The sequence below is a fragment of the Magnolia sinica genome, chromosome 3 (genome assembly GCF_029962835.1).
Source record: "Magnolia sinica isolate HGM2019 chromosome 3, MsV1, whole genome shotgun sequence".
NCBI lineage: Eukaryota > Viridiplantae > Streptophyta > Magnoliopsida > Magnoliales > Magnoliaceae > Magnolia > Magnolia sinica.
In genome coordinates this window covers 19094449-19111583 of record NC_080575.1, presented here as the reverse complement: position 1 = coordinate 19111583, position 17135 = coordinate 19094449, and the positions used below count along the sequence as shown (strand labels likewise).

Sequence of the window (17135 nt, the reverse complement as noted above, 5' to 3'; positions counted from 1 at the left end):
GGATGGGCAATAGCCCACATATTGTAACAGTCAGACAATTCTGTTCAACTCATCATTTCAAGTTTGCCTTCATCATTCTCAAAGGTATTGTTTTTAACAAGCAAGCATTGATTTTATCAGTTGATATGCCAATGAGATCGAACTTCGATTGATTTGATTTGTAGATGCTTTTTTTAGTGTTTTTTTTTTTTTTTTTCATTCTATGAATTGGTTTTGCAGAGGTTTTAGCTATGGTGTTGATGTTCATGGTAGTGTCTGATGATTGATGTGGGTGAATTCTTTTTCATTTTCTTTGTTGATTAGTGATCCTCTTTCCTCTTCTTCATGTGTGTTTGGAATGGTTCTATGAATGGAACAGATCATCTGTTTCTTTATCTACTGCTAGTATACATCAGATTCAAAGCAAGTGCTATATTTTAGTTAGTATTTGCTTTATTATCTTAAGTCTTGTGATTGAAGTACCTTGACTGCTAGTATTTGCTTTCACGCTGGAAGAGACGGCGTTTGAAGTGTTGAATTTGAATTATCAATGGGATCTATTGGATCAAATTCAAATCTTGAAATCAGGATCCGTTTGTATTCATATCTGATTCAGATATGGCATGATTCAACTCAATAAATATCTGATTTATCACATATAAAGATCTGATCCTACACATAAAAGATCTAATCTGTTTGTAATGGTGATGCTTAAAATTCAGATCTTTTTGTTTCTTTTTGCTGTTTTTCTCCAGACCTTATTTGCAGTGCTAGAGGACTTGCAATTCAAACAATGCATTTAAGAGAATTCAGATCTATTTGTGCATGCCCTCCTAGGTATCTTCTTCCATAGGGAAGTTGATCTTTAGTGATAGGTTTACCAACTCATTAATTCAAGCATTTAGGACATGATGGAGCAGGATTCTAACAGGTTCGCTTGCAGGATTGTCCATTTTAGCTTTAGTAGTCTTACCCAAATGGTCCAACTATTGATCATAGAAATTGAATAAACTTGTTGGAATTTCAGATTAATTGCTGAAATTTCACCATTATTTGCTACTTTTGTGATTAAATACTCTGATTGTCATATTTCAATATTGGAAATTCATAATGATCTGTCCTGCTAGGAGCAAATCAATATCACAAGTACAAGCTGAAAAAGCAACCTAGTTGAAACCTTGGAGGAGCTTACACCTGCTTGCACATTAGATGTGAATTTTCCTCCATGGTAATATCACCCTGAAACAACAACTTGTTTCATCATTACAAATGAATTTTATTTTGCCTCGGTTATAGATTGAGGAATCCTTGGAGGAGCTTGCGCCTACTTGCACATTAGATGTGATTCGGTCCCTCTAAATGCACATTAGGTGGAATTTTGAAAATGCTTGATGGTTAATTTCAAGGGTTTTTCCAGCTTCTTCTACTATCATCTGAGGACCTCAAAGGCCCAACTAACTTGATATTTTTCTATGCAGGCTGATGTATTTTTAGCCGCATAGATCAATGTTGCCACTACAAGGTTCAATATTGAAATGGTAAAGTTTTTAACTATTTATTTTATCTTTGTTTCTCGCGTTCTTCATATCGTCTTCTTCTGAATGCCCATTCAATTACTAGAGGAATGCTGAGAAACTTAGAATATCCATTTTCTCTTCATAAACAAGCTTAAAGCAACAATTAATTCCTGATTTCTCCATCTATTGTTCTTTTGTAGTAAGGAGCTCACGGACCTGAGACTCTTAACATTGTAATGTCCTAACTTAATCTTCCACTTTGCCATATAGTTTGTCTTGCCAATTGGTACATGTGGGGCCCCAAGATTTCATACCATAGTTCTTTAACAATAATGTGTATGTAGGTCAGGTTCAAGTTTAAATCAGAGCTGATTCAGTTATATACAAAACTAGTATAAGTTGGTTTTGTCTAATTTCTTGTTTCTCACTTAATATAGATTTCCAGCTAGGCACCTTACTGCATGTTTTCTTTATCATTGGATGGGATCCATTAACCTGATCAGTTGACCAAATCATTTGTGTGCTTAGTTCTTTAGGGAAAAGAAAGAGGTTATAAAGATAAATATTCTACAATGCTGGCTCCGCGAACGTCTGCATTACGCTTGAATTTTCAATTTTTTTAATTTTTTTTTTAATTTTTGTACCGACTGGGTACATGATTCAGTAATCCTAACCATTGATTTAGTAAGGCTCACAATGGTGGATCACAAATTAAAAATATAATATTTGGTAAAATTCTAACCTCCTGTTTCTATCTATAAAATAGATGGTTAGTAAGAAATGATAGCAATGGTCACATTCAAATGAAAAGACCAATCATTCGATGGATGTGATATTTCCTTTCTGGATTATGTTAGTGTGCGTGATTTCGGCGTTTCAGATGGCTGAAACTATGGCCCAAATTATAGTACCCGGCTTCCTTGGATCCCTGGATCGGACGAATTCGGTGGATCCCGGGGCCAACCTTGATATATGTGCCTTACATCTATGCCATCCATCCATTTTGAGATCTTATAAGTGAATAAGATCCAAATCTTAGGTAGACTACACGGTAAATATTGGCGATTGAATACCCACAGTTAAAAAACTTCCTGACGGCCACCAATATGTTTATTTGACATCCACCTGTTTATAAGGACCGAAAGACCTAGATGAACGACCATGCAGATTTTAGCTTGATCCAAAACTTTCATGGCCCATGAGAAGTTTTTAATGGTCAATCACTACTATTTTTTTGTTGTATGGTCAACCAGAGATTTGGATTTGCTTCATTTGAGGTTCATGCCCTGAAATGAGATGTCAAAATGGATGAATGATGTGGAGGTTGCTTAGTGGTAGACACTGAGATCATGGCTTCGACTGCTCATGTGGGGTGTGTGTATAATATATACAAAAAAAAAAAAAAAACAGCACCCTCATATTAAGATTGATGTTTTTTTTTTTTTTCCTTCTTTCATTTCTGTGGTTTGTGTTTATCCCTCTTCAATCTCTCCAAAATTTTTGATTTTATTTTTTCTTTTTCAGAATTACATGTTCTTCCATTTATAGATTACTCTATCTTAACATTCAAAGGTGGAAAACAATGAGCTATATCATGTTAATATGAACTGATATTTGACTTTAATGGTGCAACAGGTGATACATTCGATCCATGGTGATAAGAATTTTAGTATTGTACTACTGAATCTTTATAAGTGATACATTCACGATAAGTAATTCAATGAATCATGATTTTGAATGCTGCTATTCTTAAGCTATATCAGAATATGTATTGATTTGGTATGCATACAGTTATTCAGCCTCACATGCACATGATAAAAGAGGGAACAGGGGAACAAAAGGATAGAAAATATCTGCTTGTGGGTTTTGTTCTCAAGAGGATTTTGTATGGAAAAAAAAAGGTGTATGGAAAAAGGATTTCATGTTTTTGCATGTGGGTTTTGTTCTCAAGAAGATTTTGTATGGAAAAAAAAAGGGGTGGGAATTTTGAATCTTTGAATTGGTGCTGAAATGGTCTGATTAGGGTGGAATTTCAGTCTTTTTTTTTTCACGGCTGAGTTTTTGCTGAGTGGTTTTTTAAATGAAGAAGCTGAAAAGCTCTTCTTTTTTGCTTTATTTCTCATGAAAATGGTGGTTCTGGTGTGAGAATTTTAGGTGGGAGGTTTTCTTATTGTGTTGAAATTGTTTCTCATTTGGCTTTAACTTTTGTGTTTGCATTGGTTTTGTGTATGAAACTTCATGTGGAAATTACTGGCTTTTGGGTTATGGTGGTTTTGGTATATTATCTTTGACAGTGAGAAGAGGGTAAGAGATTTTCAGAGTGGAAGAAAGGATGGAAAGGAGAGATTTCCTGTTTTGGGAACTAACTTTGCTGGATTTGGTATGGATGGAAAGCTCCAATGCAAATCTGTCATAAACTATGAAGGTCAGTTGGGTTCTCTTATTTTTTATTTTATTTTTTAACTCCCTTCCCTTCACGCATCATCTGTTTGCTAGGATCGTCCTGACATAGGTTTAATAATAAATTATATATGCTTGTTCGGATTGGCTTGAAATGATGAGGAGTTTGTTCTCTTGAGATTTCGATGAGATTTTGAACGCCAATTGCATGGACAAAGTCCACGGCTAGACATAAAGATTTTGTTCACCGGCCATAAGGTTCCATTTAACAACTGGCTCTGATGTGTATGTGCACCAATTAGGAACTCTACCCAATCCATGGTGCTAGTTGTTAAAGGGCACTACAAGGCTCTATATGGATTTGCCTGTTGACTTCTTCCATGTGCTAAATTTGTAAAACATTTATAAGAAAAAAAATGATGGTCATAACCTTGGTTTTTAAACCTAGAAATTAGAATGTATCAGACAGTCGAACTGGATTGAGAGCAATGTAACAGCTATTTAGCAAATGCAAAGAGCATTACCAGGAGCATTTTGTAATAGATTTGGTCGCCATCATCAGCTCTATTTTAGAACTTGGAGAACTTGCAAACGAAGTGCTTGAAAGCCACAATGTATTACAAGATCAGTTACAAGCCTCTCAGATTTGTTCTCAGGTACCTGAATCACTGGATGTAAAATGCAGTGTATCTTCAACCATAAAAGTTGGGAGTATGAAACAAATCCATGAATTCATTAAATATTCAAACTTTAGCAGTTAACGGAACAAAGAAAGAGGGCATTCAGAAAGGAATGCATGTAGCCAACTTATACTTCTGTTAAGGAGACATCTGATACTTCAGAAAGGATTGCCTGCACCAGTAATGAAGGAGATTAGCTTGAGTGCTTGACTATGGATGAACCTCAAACGATACCAAAGATACCGCATTAAAGTTCATACATGTATTTACTTTTGTGGATTTTCTGTTAGTCTTTTTTTGGTAGGAAGTGAGGTAAAGGGAAGTATTTTAGCATGGGTGTGATGACAGTTCGAATTGTTGTTATGTACAAGTATGATATAATGACTGTTTGAGATGCGTATCAATTTCATATTCCCTGCATATCAACTATCACACCCTGCAAGAGTACCCAAGATTTTCTCTTCATACGCCAGACAGTACGATCGAGAAATTGCCGATACAAAAAATTTTCAGCATTGCATTTGTAGGTGTATACACATTGTGATGAAAATTTCATTCAAAATCTAGCTTTGTCAATCTTAATTCTTGTCAGCATATTGCATTTGTAGGTGCATATACACAATCTTCTTGAGAACAAAACTCACATGCAGAACCTTGTGTTTCTTGACCAGGGGGAAGAGACGCTCTCCAAGTATCTGCTTTTGGTGGTGAGGAGGTGCAGCCGTAAGCATGCTAAACATTTCCGTCCCCTATAAGGCTCCTGCTCCAACAGAGTTAGAAGCTGGAGATGGAACTGCAGTTTCGTTGTTCATCTCTCGCTGCCTCCTACTGGGTACGTATTTAGTTTGTCCAGCCCGCTGCCAAATATGAACCACATCAGATGGCAAATCAATGCATGTGTTTGTGCACGCACTCGTGCATGTGTTTATAATTTAATGCTTCACAGATTGTAACTCTATGATGGAAGCTATGTTTTTGAGGTTGTAGGAGTAAGTAATGGCATATGATCAATTTTAAACTACTTTGATTGCTATTTTTCTATAATTTTCTTAAAGATGATTTCTTGTCATAATTCTTATTTCCCACCTCATTCATGTGCAGTGGAATATGGAAGAACTTCGTAGGAAGTATTTGGAGATGGAGTCGAAGCTAAAGTTCGAACATGTTCTTTTCTTGTAATTCTTATGATAAGTTGAGCAAAGTGAAGTATTGTTTATTTAGAAATGTGAATGTGGGATGCATTGTATAATTTGATTGCTATTTGTAATAAATGCATCATTTTTTTTCCTAATTGCATTTTATGTACTATTCCTATCAGCATTAAGCTCAGATGAGTTATCAATTATAGCAGGTTCTTGCAATGGAAACAGGCACAGCTATTGTTTAAATTAATTTTTTTTTTTTTAACAATAGCTACGGATTTTACCCGTAGCTCTTGTTCTGAAAATCGTAGCAACTTCTAACATCAGCACATTGCTACGGATTTCATACCACTTTTAGCTACTGATATTATTCGTAGCTTTAGGTACATTTCGCTGCAGAAATTATAGCTCTGCTTTTTTCGTAGCTAGTGATATCTATTGCTACAGATTTAATCTGTAGGGATAGGCACATTTCACTATAGAAATTGTAGCTACGGCTTTTGTATGTAGCGATGTTCTATTACTACGAATATAATTCGTAGCAATTGATTTTTGACCTTTAGCTACATGACCAATAGCGACGATCGTGCTACGGACTAGATCCATAGCAAAATATCTTTAGCTACAGATTTTGGCCATAGCTTTTACCCCTTTTTAGTACTAGCTACGGCTAATAGCCGTAGCCTTAGATCTAAACACCGTAGCCATAACACCTAAGATTATTATTATTATTATTATTATTTAGCTACAGTTTATATTCGTAGCCTTTATCCCTTTTCTGGTAGTGATTCCTCTTGCTTTAATGCCTAAGATTATTATTATTATTATTATTTTTACTTTTCGCTATTATTATTTTTTTGTTATTTCTTTTGAGAGTTTTAAACGAATGAAGATTGAAAACTAAAAATATAAACAAAATCCTATAATCTTCGCTAAAATAAACAACCATATCATATCCTTAAGTGTAAACTTATCATATAGTCTATCAATTGTATTACATTTTCAAGTGGATCCACTACACCAACTGTTAAACAACCATATCATTTCCTCAAGTGCAACCTCATCATACAGTCCATAAAGTGTTTCACATTCTTAAGTGGAACCACATCATACTATCACACAACCATATGATATGCATCCTTGAGTGTAACCTCATCATATAGTCCATCAATTGTATCATAATCCCAAGTGAAATCACATTACACTATCGTCTCAACCATATCATGTGCTCGAGTGCAACCTAATTACATAGTCCATCAACCATATCATATCCTTAAGTGTAACCACATCACATTATCATACAACCATATCATATCCTCAGGTGCAAACTAATCACACTGTCCATCAATCATATCACATTCTCAAGTAGATATATACTTTATCACACTATCACACTACCATACTACATCCTTAAGTACAACTCTATCACGTTGTCCATCAACTGTATCACATTCTCAAGTGGACACATCACACTCACATAACTACATATTATATCCTCAAGTGTAACCCCATCGCATAGTCCTTCAATTTCTTTTATTCTCAAGTGTAACTTCATTACATTGTTGCACTACAATATCATTCCTCAAGCGTAACATCATCACATAGTCCATTAATTATATCATATTTTCAAGTGTAACATGATCACACTGTCACACAACCATGGATTATCTAATGACATAACATAGTTCATCAACCATATCACATTCCTAAGTGGAGATCATTTATCACACTAGACAATCATATTATATTCTCAAGTGCAAATAGTCCATCAACCGTATCACATTCTTCAATCTGGAACCACTTCACACTGTCACATAATCATATCATATGCATATGTGCAACCCAATCACATGGTATATCAATTATATTATATTATCAAATGTAACCATATCATACCATCACACAACCATATCATATCCTCCAGTGCAACCTCATCACATAGTACGATAACCATATCATATCCTCAAGCACAACCTCATCATATAGTCTATCAACCATATCATATTCTCAGGTAGAACCACTTCACACTATCACACAACCACATTATATCCTTGAGGGTAACCTCATCACTTAGTCCATCAACTATATCACATTCTCGAGTGTAACCCCATTATACTGGGACAATATTATATCAACACCTTAAATATAATCTTATCACATAGTCCATCACTTCCACAGATGCATGTACCTATTCTGATATAGATTGTACTCTCTTACATGGTGTCTGCCACTTCTTTCATTTATATTTGAAAAGTTTTCAACCCTAAAAAAACACAAAAAAATTTATTTATCTTACCTGCATTGGGACACCATCTAATAATCCAGGTCATTCCAATGTACAAACACGTTAAATCGTACCTTTTTTTTGTTAAGTGGGAGTACACCATCTATAAAAATCCAAAAATGTAAGAAAAAAACTGTACAAATATTCAGGTGGGCACTACAAACAAAAAGTTTCTCACCTATCATATAGCCCAGACATAGGCATATAAGAAATGACCCATCGTATCAAGTAGATATACTTCCTAATGCAAAAGCTACCTAACAAGTTCTATGGGTTTGATCATGAGGTATATGTTATATCCAAACCGTCCATCCATTGGGCGAGCTCGTCTTAAGGCTTGAGATGAAAAGTAAGACAGATCTAACTATCAAGTGGATCACATTGCAAAAAGCAGTGGGGGATTGAACGTCTACCATTGAAACCCTTTTTAGGGTCACAGAAGTTTTGGATTAATATGAAATTTGTTTTTCCTCTTCATTCAGGTCTTTGTGATCTCATGAGCAGATTGGATAGAGAGTGATGAGGTTACACTTGAGAATGAAAGAAATAGAAGGACTATGTGATGAGGTTACACTTGAGGATATAATATGTGGTTGATATATGGTTGTGTGAGTGTGATGTATCCACTTAGGAATGTGATATGGTAGATGGACAATGTGATGGAGTTGCACTTGAGGATGTGGTATGGTAGTGTGATAGTGTGATGAGGTATATATCCACTTGAGAATGTGATACGATTGATGGACAATGTGATGAGTTTGCACCTGAGGATATGATATGGTTGTATGATAATGTGATGTGGTTACACTTGAGGATATGATATGGTTGATGAACTATATGATTAGGTTGCACTTGAGCGCATGACATGGTTGAGACGATAGTGTGATGTGATTCTACTTGAGAATATGATACAGTTAATGAACTATATTATGAGGTTGCACTTGAGGATGCATATGATATGGTTGTGTGATAGTGTGATGTGGTTCCGCTTGAGAATGTGAAATACTTTATAAACTGTGTGATGAGGTTGCACTTAAGGATATGATATGGTTGTTTAACAGTTGGTGTGGTGGATCCACTTGAGAATGTGATACGATTGATAGACTATATGATGAGGTTGCACTTGAGGATATGATATGGTTGTGTGAGTGTGAAGTGATGTCACTTAGAAATGTGATGGTTGTTTATTTTGGTGAAGATTATAATTTATTTTTCTATTTCTAGTTTTCAATCTTCATTCATTTAAAACCCTCAAAAGAAATTACCTAAAAAAAATAGCAAAAACTAAAACAATAAGAATAATAATAATAATATAATGTAAAAAGAAACATGCACATTTTTGTTGACTTGGCATAGTTCAATCTTTGTGGCGACTTTGTGTGAGAGATTGAATAGGCAACGTTTGGTGTATTTGCCAATGTGATGCATTCAGTAGCCCAGCTCACTATTGCTTAGCACAAATTTAGGTTTCTTTCTTTGAACTTAAAAGAACTTTTATGAAGAAAGACCATTTTTATTAATAATAAAAAAAAGGGTCACGGCCAAGCATCAAAACCCTACTAATCTCATTACACAACTTAATTCTATGCCTGCAAATTCATTTCCCTGCCAATTTGCACCGGATATATACTTGTATTCTTACTGTCCAATTCCTTTTATTTTCATTGTTTGGCACGTCTTGGATGCGGATAAAGGAGATAAACTAGAAAGCTTAGTTGGAAGAATTGCAATACGTGATATCCTCAAGTTTAACATCATCATTATATAGTCCTTCAATCATATGACATTATTCAATTTGGAACCACTACACACTTCCACATAACCATGTCATATCCTTAAGTACAACCCCATCACATAATCCATCAACCATATCACACTATCACTCAACCATATCATATCCTTAAGTGTAACCTCTTCATATAGTTCATCAACCATATCACATTCTCAAGTGGAGCCACATCACTCTCACACAACCATATCATAAATCCTCAAGTACAATCTCATCACGTAGTCCATCAACCGTATCACATTCTCAAGTGGAACCAATTCACATTGTCATATAATCATATCATATCCTCAAGTTTAACATCATTATTATATTGTCCTTCAATCATATGACATTATTCAATTTAGAACCACTACATACTTCCACATAACCATATCATATCCTTAAGTACAACCTCATCACATAATCTATCAACCACATCATATTCTTAAGTGTAACCATATCACACTATCACTCAACCACATCATATCCTCAAGTGCAACCTCTTTAAGTGTAACCATATCACACTATCAACTGTTTCACATTCTCAAGTGTAACCTCATCACATTACACACCCATGAAAATGTGTAATTTATATAATATTATCTTTTAAATTTTAAATATGTAAAAAAAAAAATGCAAGTTACAGTCAAATATCCTCAACATTGGCCTACACATATATAGACCTTTTACCGGCACTTCCACATACCTTTACCAGCTGTTCCATAAGCGCCTTTACTGACATTTATAAAAGTGATGGTAAATCTTACCTATAGGGGTGTCCGGCACAACCGTCGATAAAAGTCTTTGATCGCCAGTAAAGCTTTTACCGACGACACTTTTTCCGGTGCTTGCCTGATCGCTGGGAAAGGCTTTACTCGTGGTTTTCTAGGCCTTTGTCGATGGTTTTAACTATCGATAAAGGCCAGTTTTCTTGTAGTGACTCCTTTTACCGATTGCCTTAATAATTGGTGAATGATTTCTGAATTGGGCTAAAATTGAAATTTTGAATATGCTAAATGGATTTGAGTAATACATAGAAACTTCTATTTTTCCAAGTTAACTTGTAGAGGGCATTTTAAGGTGAGTAATTTTATCATATTTATCAATATTCTTAGCTATTTAAACTTATCTACTTTTAACTCACTCTCCCTTACCCATGCACTACTATTACAATTCTAATGGAATGCTCCATAGCAAGAAAAAGAAATTCACTTCCGAAAGGCCTGGTTTGTGTTTGTAGGAATAAAATGTATGATGTTTGCATGGCAACCCATGAAATGTGTACTGGAACTAATAACTAGTTGAGATTGATGACTTGGATTATTAGAAGGCGTCCCAATATAAATGAAAGAAGTAGCAGAACCATGTAAGAGAGTACAATCTATATCAGAATAGGTACATGCATATGTAGAAGTGATACAGTTGATGAACTATGTGATGAAATTATACTTAAGGATATGATGTAGTTGTATGATAGTGTGAAGTGGTTCTACTTGAGGATATAATATGGTTGATAAACTATATGATGAGGTTGTGCTTAAGGATATGATATGGTTGTGTGACAGTGTGATATGATTCCACTTGAACATGTGATATGGTTATCATACAATATGATGAGGTTGCACTGAAAGATATGATATGGTTGTGTGATAGTATGATGTGGTTACATTTGAGAATATGATATAGTTGATATACTATGTGACAGCGTGAAGTGGTTCCAGATTGAAGAATGTGATACGGTTGATTGACTATTTGCGCTTGAGAATATGATATGATTGTGTTATAGTGTGATAAATGATCTCCACTTGGGAATGTGATATGGTTGATGGATTATGTTATGACGTTAGATAATCGAAAGTTGTATGACAGTGTGATCACGTTACACTTGGAAAATATGATATAATTGATGGACTATGTGATGAGGTTATGCTTGAGGATATGATATTATAGTGCGACAATGTAATGATGTTACACTTAAGAATGAAAGAAATTGAAGGACTATGCGATGAGGTTACACTTGAGGATATGATATGTGGTTGTATGAGTGTGATGTGTCCACTTGAGAATGTGATACAGTTGATGGACAACGTAATGGAGTTGTATTTAAGGATGTGGTATATATCCACTTGAGAATGTGATACGATTGATGGACAGCGTGATGAGTTTCACCTAAGGATATGATATGGTTGTATGATAATATGATGTGGTTATACTTGAGGATATGATATGGTTGATAGACTATATGATTAGGTTGCACTTGAGCGCATGACATGGTTGAGACAATAGTGTGATGTGATTTCAATCACTTGCATAACTTAACTTGTCCACCATCCATGGCGAGGCCCATCATTTCAACGGTAGGGATTTCAATCAGCGGGCCTTATTTACACAAAAAAGCCTTAGCAATAGTATGCAAATTCTTGGTCGTAGGACCATCATACAGAGTAACTGATGAGCTAGAGCCGTTAGGACACTGCTTTTTCCTAGCCGCAGGAAATTCGTAACGTTAAAAACGGTAGGCCGCAGCATAAAAATCGGCTTACACAAAAATCTAGCTGGTCCTCTAATAAGATGGGCCACATTGATGGAGTCAATGAACGATCTACGGTTTGACTCAGGGCCTGATTTTTGTGCAATGTGATCTTTATGGTTGTTGAGGGTCAAATATTGCATATCAGACCCAATTATTACCTGAATTTATGGACATGATACTATTTAATGCACCAGTTTAATCGTGTTTGTGATGCAAGGTGTATTTACGAGCATGGACTGAAAAAGGATGCTAAAAGCACAGATTTAACGTTCAGAATGCACCAAGGCAAGGGATGGACTCCAAGGGACTAAGATCGAAGGATTTGTATGCCAGGGATTCAAGAAAATCAAGAAATTGGAGCTTAAGTGGCCCAAAAGACGTCCAAAATGCAAGATCACAGGGTTCTCGCCATCCGATCAGCTCAAAACTTTATACATGGCCTGAGGGTCATAAATTAACCGTACACGTAAATTTTCATCCATTGGATCGCTGTGGAAGGAGCCCAACGGACATATCAGCCCATAAAACCATTGATTTTGGGCCCGCCTGCTATCCAGATGTGCTTGAAAATTGGTCTCAACGCGTTAAATGAGTTGACAATACGGATGGACGGAGCGGATTTTTCACGAACATCTCCGTAGGACGGATGTGCATCATGTGTGCACGGTACACAAGTGCACCGGCCGTGCACTGTATTCCTCAAAGTCGGTCAGCGCACGCTGACCGACGTCTCCCTCTCTAACTCGGAGTCATTCCTGCGGAAGGAACAGAGGTCACGGGTGAGTCTTGTGGGCCACCACCGTGATGCAATGGACTGATCCGGACCGTCCAGCAGAAGCCCTTGCTGCCTATCATCCTCGCCTAGATGGCAGAATTTCAAGAAACATCGGAGACCGGCTGTTGATCGTCTAAACGGCAGACGAACGGTGGAATGAAATCGTTCATGGCCACGAATAAGCTGATCCAAAAATGGTCATGTCTGACCGATTTTTCGTGACTAAGCTAATGGACGAGTTAGATTTCTCAAATAACTACGATCAGGGGCCCCACCATCCGAACAGCACAGGTACGTTATGCGTCCTGTTTACGCAGTTCGGAGGAATCCGGAACTTTCGGCCGATTGTGGGCCACTGCCTGTGATCGGATCGGTGATCCAAACCGTCCAGATGATGCCCAAGCCAGGATTGACCCTAGCCATGGAGAAATTTTCACTCCAAGGACGATTACGGTCGTGCAATCACATTCCAAACACAAGTCGGTTTGCGTTTCCACGAACGTGATTTGAGTAGCTGGCTGCGTAAACCTTCCACATTCCAGCCACGAATGGGACTCTCTTCAGACTTCGAAGATAAAGAGAGAATGCGGAGGAGGGCCGGACAGCTCGTTTTTGGTTTTTAAGGAGTTCACATCAGGGAGAGAGGAAGAAAGAGAAACGGAGAGAGGAAGGCTGGGTTGCTGCTACACGTCAAGGAGATCAGCGTGTGGTTTGGCTGCTGCTGCACGTGTAGAGAAGAAACGAGAAGACAAGGGAGCTTGGCTTTGAAGGAAAGGAAGGAAAGAAGAAGAAAAGAAGAAAAAGCTAAGGAATGGAGAGAGAGAAGTGACGCATCCTGGTTTTTTTCTTCTTCTTTTCCTTTATATTTCTATTATTTTTTTAAGATTTAGCCCATATCATGTGTGGCTAAACCTCTTAGCTAGGGCTAAGAGGTGAAGCCTGTAGCGAGATGGGAGAACCTACTTTATGCCTTTAATTTAAATTTCTAAACTGAATTTGATATAGTTGATTATTAAAGGAATATTTTTCTTAGTCTTTTATGGTCTGTTGTGACTGAAATTACAATGGGTTTGCAATGGCTCTGAGTATTTCTTTCCCCTTTTTAAGTTTATGAAGTCAGGAACCCCTGTTGTTCATCATTGTCTCATGGGCATGGTAGGATGACAGTACCCTTCCTGATCCTCATACATTGTTGGTTGGTTGGTAATTAGTTTAATTCTGTTGTTTACTTTGTCTCCTGGGCATGGCTTGGTGATGGAATCCATTCTAATTCATACACCTTTCACCTCTTGAAAACTATATCAAAGTAAGTCTAGTTAAATTCCATGATTTCATGGTAGCAGGCATAATTTCTCCCTGATCTCTACAAGTGGATCCTCTGAATCCCTAGTTTCTTCCTCTGAATTCACTAAAGTTTTAGATAATTATTCCACAATTATTCCTTAAGTTCTATTTGGTTTAGATCACATCTTAGTCTAGTTCTAGTTCTACTTGGTTTCAGATAACGTACAGGTATCAGTCCCTGTGGATTCGACCTCGGTCTTACCGAGTTTATTACTACATCACAACCCTACACTTGGGGTGTGAACAATGGTAGGGCGTTAAAATGACAAAGAAGAATTCAACAGCTTGCCAACAGAAGTAGTCGTCGCTTTTCTCTAAAGCAGTGAATCTTTTTAAAGAATGTGAAGTCCAAATTTAAAGGAAAACCCAACTAAAATATATGAAAATTCAAATACCAACCTTGTTAATCTTCTACAATTTCTATAACTCTTACCTTTTAGACAGAAAGGAAAATGACCCAACAGAAGAGAGAGAGAGAGAGAGAGAGAGAGAGAGAGAGAGAGAGGTGACTCTCACCCTCTTCTTGTTCTTGTCCCTCCCTTCCCGTTTTCTTTTTCTGGTTGTTTTTTTTCACTACAAGAAAAATAACCTTTACCGGCGGCCGAAACCACCCCTAAAAGTCCAAAAAGCGCTGGTATAAGAGTTACCGGCAGTCGGGTTTTACCAGCGGTCTCCCTTTTTAGCGGCGTTTTTAACAGCCGCAGCCAAAAGTTTACCTTGCCGGTTCTTACTATACCTTAGCGGCGCTTCTGTGATTGCCGCTAAAAACTCCACCAAGCGTCGGTAAAATTGTACAAACACCGATAAAAACTCCAATAATCGCCGCTAAAAAGCGATAAAAAAACGCAGTTAAAGCGATAAGAAACGGATGTAAATTTTGTTAGAAACGCCGCTAAAAGTACTTATAACGCCGGTAAAGATGTTACAAGTGCTGCGAAAAGCTTTGAAAAATGCCGCTAAAAGTGCCGATAGTATAAATTCCTCTTAATTCTGATTAATCCTTTCCTATAATTGCTATCCTACAATCAAATCTCCATCAATCTAACTATCAAATTTCTATCTGCATAACTATCAAAAACCTATGATTGAATGACAAGAAGTTGAATTACCCAATAATCTAACATTCATCAAGACAACAATTATACAATTAATGGTCTATTTAAAGTTTTCAAAACAAACTGTAAATGTCTTCCTTTCCTAGCGTTTCACATGAACCGTTTCAGTACAGTCCCCTTCTAGACCGATCATATGTCTTCCTTTCCTAGCCACATCTTCTGGCAAATGTCTACAACACCAACCTCACTGGCCATGATCACGTGTCCACTATGTGTGATGTAGGCCCTTTTCTTGTAATGAGCCTAAATTCCTCCTTGAGAAGTTTCCCTGCACTGGGCTGAGAAGCATATAGCTGATTCGGTAAGTGGCACAGCAATGAGATTATACTGCTTGGAGCTGTAGAGTGCTGCAGAACCAAGCCCTCTATTTGTTGAAGACTTGAACTTTTATAAACAATCAAGGCCTATGATAAACAAGAAAATAAAAGGATAATCAGCTTCACAAGTCACCTCTATAGTTGGGAATGTGTCACAGTAAAAAAAAAATTGTCATTGTATCAATTGGAACTTTTCTTCTCTTTTCTTTCTTTTTTCATTTCCTTTTTTCTTAATGATTTGCCTTCATTGGAACTTCAATCACATGAATAAATTGTCCTTGTATCAAACTATACGGTGCTACAAGGCTTACAAGCACCACAATACAACCCCTACTCAATTGCTTGCTGGCAGGTATTGCAAATCATAAGCAACAAAGGAAACAAAAATTGGCCTTGTAAAAGAAAACCAGTAAAGAAAAACACACCAAGTATGAAAAAGTTTAGAAAGAAAAAGCAAACAAAAGTCATCACCTGATATTCTTGAAGTGGATTTCGTTGCTAGTCAGGCATGTACAAGAAGCATCCAAAACCTGAAGAAGTAAGAAAACTCAACAGTCAATGTAGATGATAAATATGATTGATTCAGTTCATTCATATTCGTAAGATTCCATTAATTTACCTTAGGGCCCATTTGGCCGGTCGAATTGGAAGGGATTGGATGGTATTGGAAGGGATTGGAAGTTAAATCCTGGGATTGGCCGGGCATGCCAAACAGAGTCGGTAATCTGATCCCAATCCCATGGATCTTAAGACAATCCACTGACAACACCATCATTACCTTTAAAGCCCATCCAATCCACCCTAATCCGTTCAAATTTGTCTGGGACATGTTCGGTTCGTGGGATTGGAAGGGATGGGAAGGTTTAATCCCCAGATTGGCCAGGCATGCCAAATAGACTGGATATAGCAATCCCATGGAGCTCAAGACAATCCACTGACAACACCATCATTACCTAGAAATCCATGCCATCCATCCTAATACCATTCAATCCCTTCCAATCCACCTGGCCAAATGGGCCCTTAGATACTCTAACAAGACCATGATAGAGGTGGTGATAATGGACAAGATGGCTTTTTCACTCACACAAGATTGGGTCCTAGATAGGAATTTTGGCAACTAAGAAAAAAAAGATCCTTGAAGCAGACCCTAAGAAGCTGGGACAAGATACTTTTCTTCTACCGAGTCTATCCAACAAAGAAAAACAAACAAGGAGCAGCCCGCAATTTCTAAATGCTAAGTAAATTCCTAGCATTTCAATAGCAAAAGGAAACGAACCAAAA

General features: G+C 37.0%; 1 protein-coding gene across 1 annotated transcript; it reads right to left on the bottom strand.

Annotated features, from left to right (window-relative positions):
- Positions 1–15828: 15828 nt before the first annotated feature.
- Positions 15829–16877, bottom strand: LOC131241451 (uncharacterized). Its single transcript, XM_058240251.1, has 3 exons — positions 16474–16877; positions 16326–16384; positions 15829–15941 (listed from the first exon to the last, which is right to left on the bottom strand). The coding sequence occupies exons 1-3, from the start codon at positions 16768–16770 to the stop codon at positions 15935–15937; spliced, it is 363 nt and encodes a 120-aa protein (XP_058096234.1). The 5' UTR covers positions 16771–16877; the 3' UTR covers positions 15829–15934.
- Between the last annotated feature and the right edge of the window lie 258 nt (positions 16878–17135).

Bases quoted from the DNA above. Each gene is read 5' to 3' on its own strand.
- LOC131241451 (XM_058240251.1), bottom strand. From the start codon at position 16,770: ATGGGATTGCTATATCCAGTCTATTTGGCATGCCTGGCCAATCTGGGG. The intron at 16,385-16,473 runs GTAAATTAATGG...TTACTTCTTCAG, and splicing joins CCGGCCAAATGGGCCCTAAG to GTTTTGGATGCTTCTTGTAC.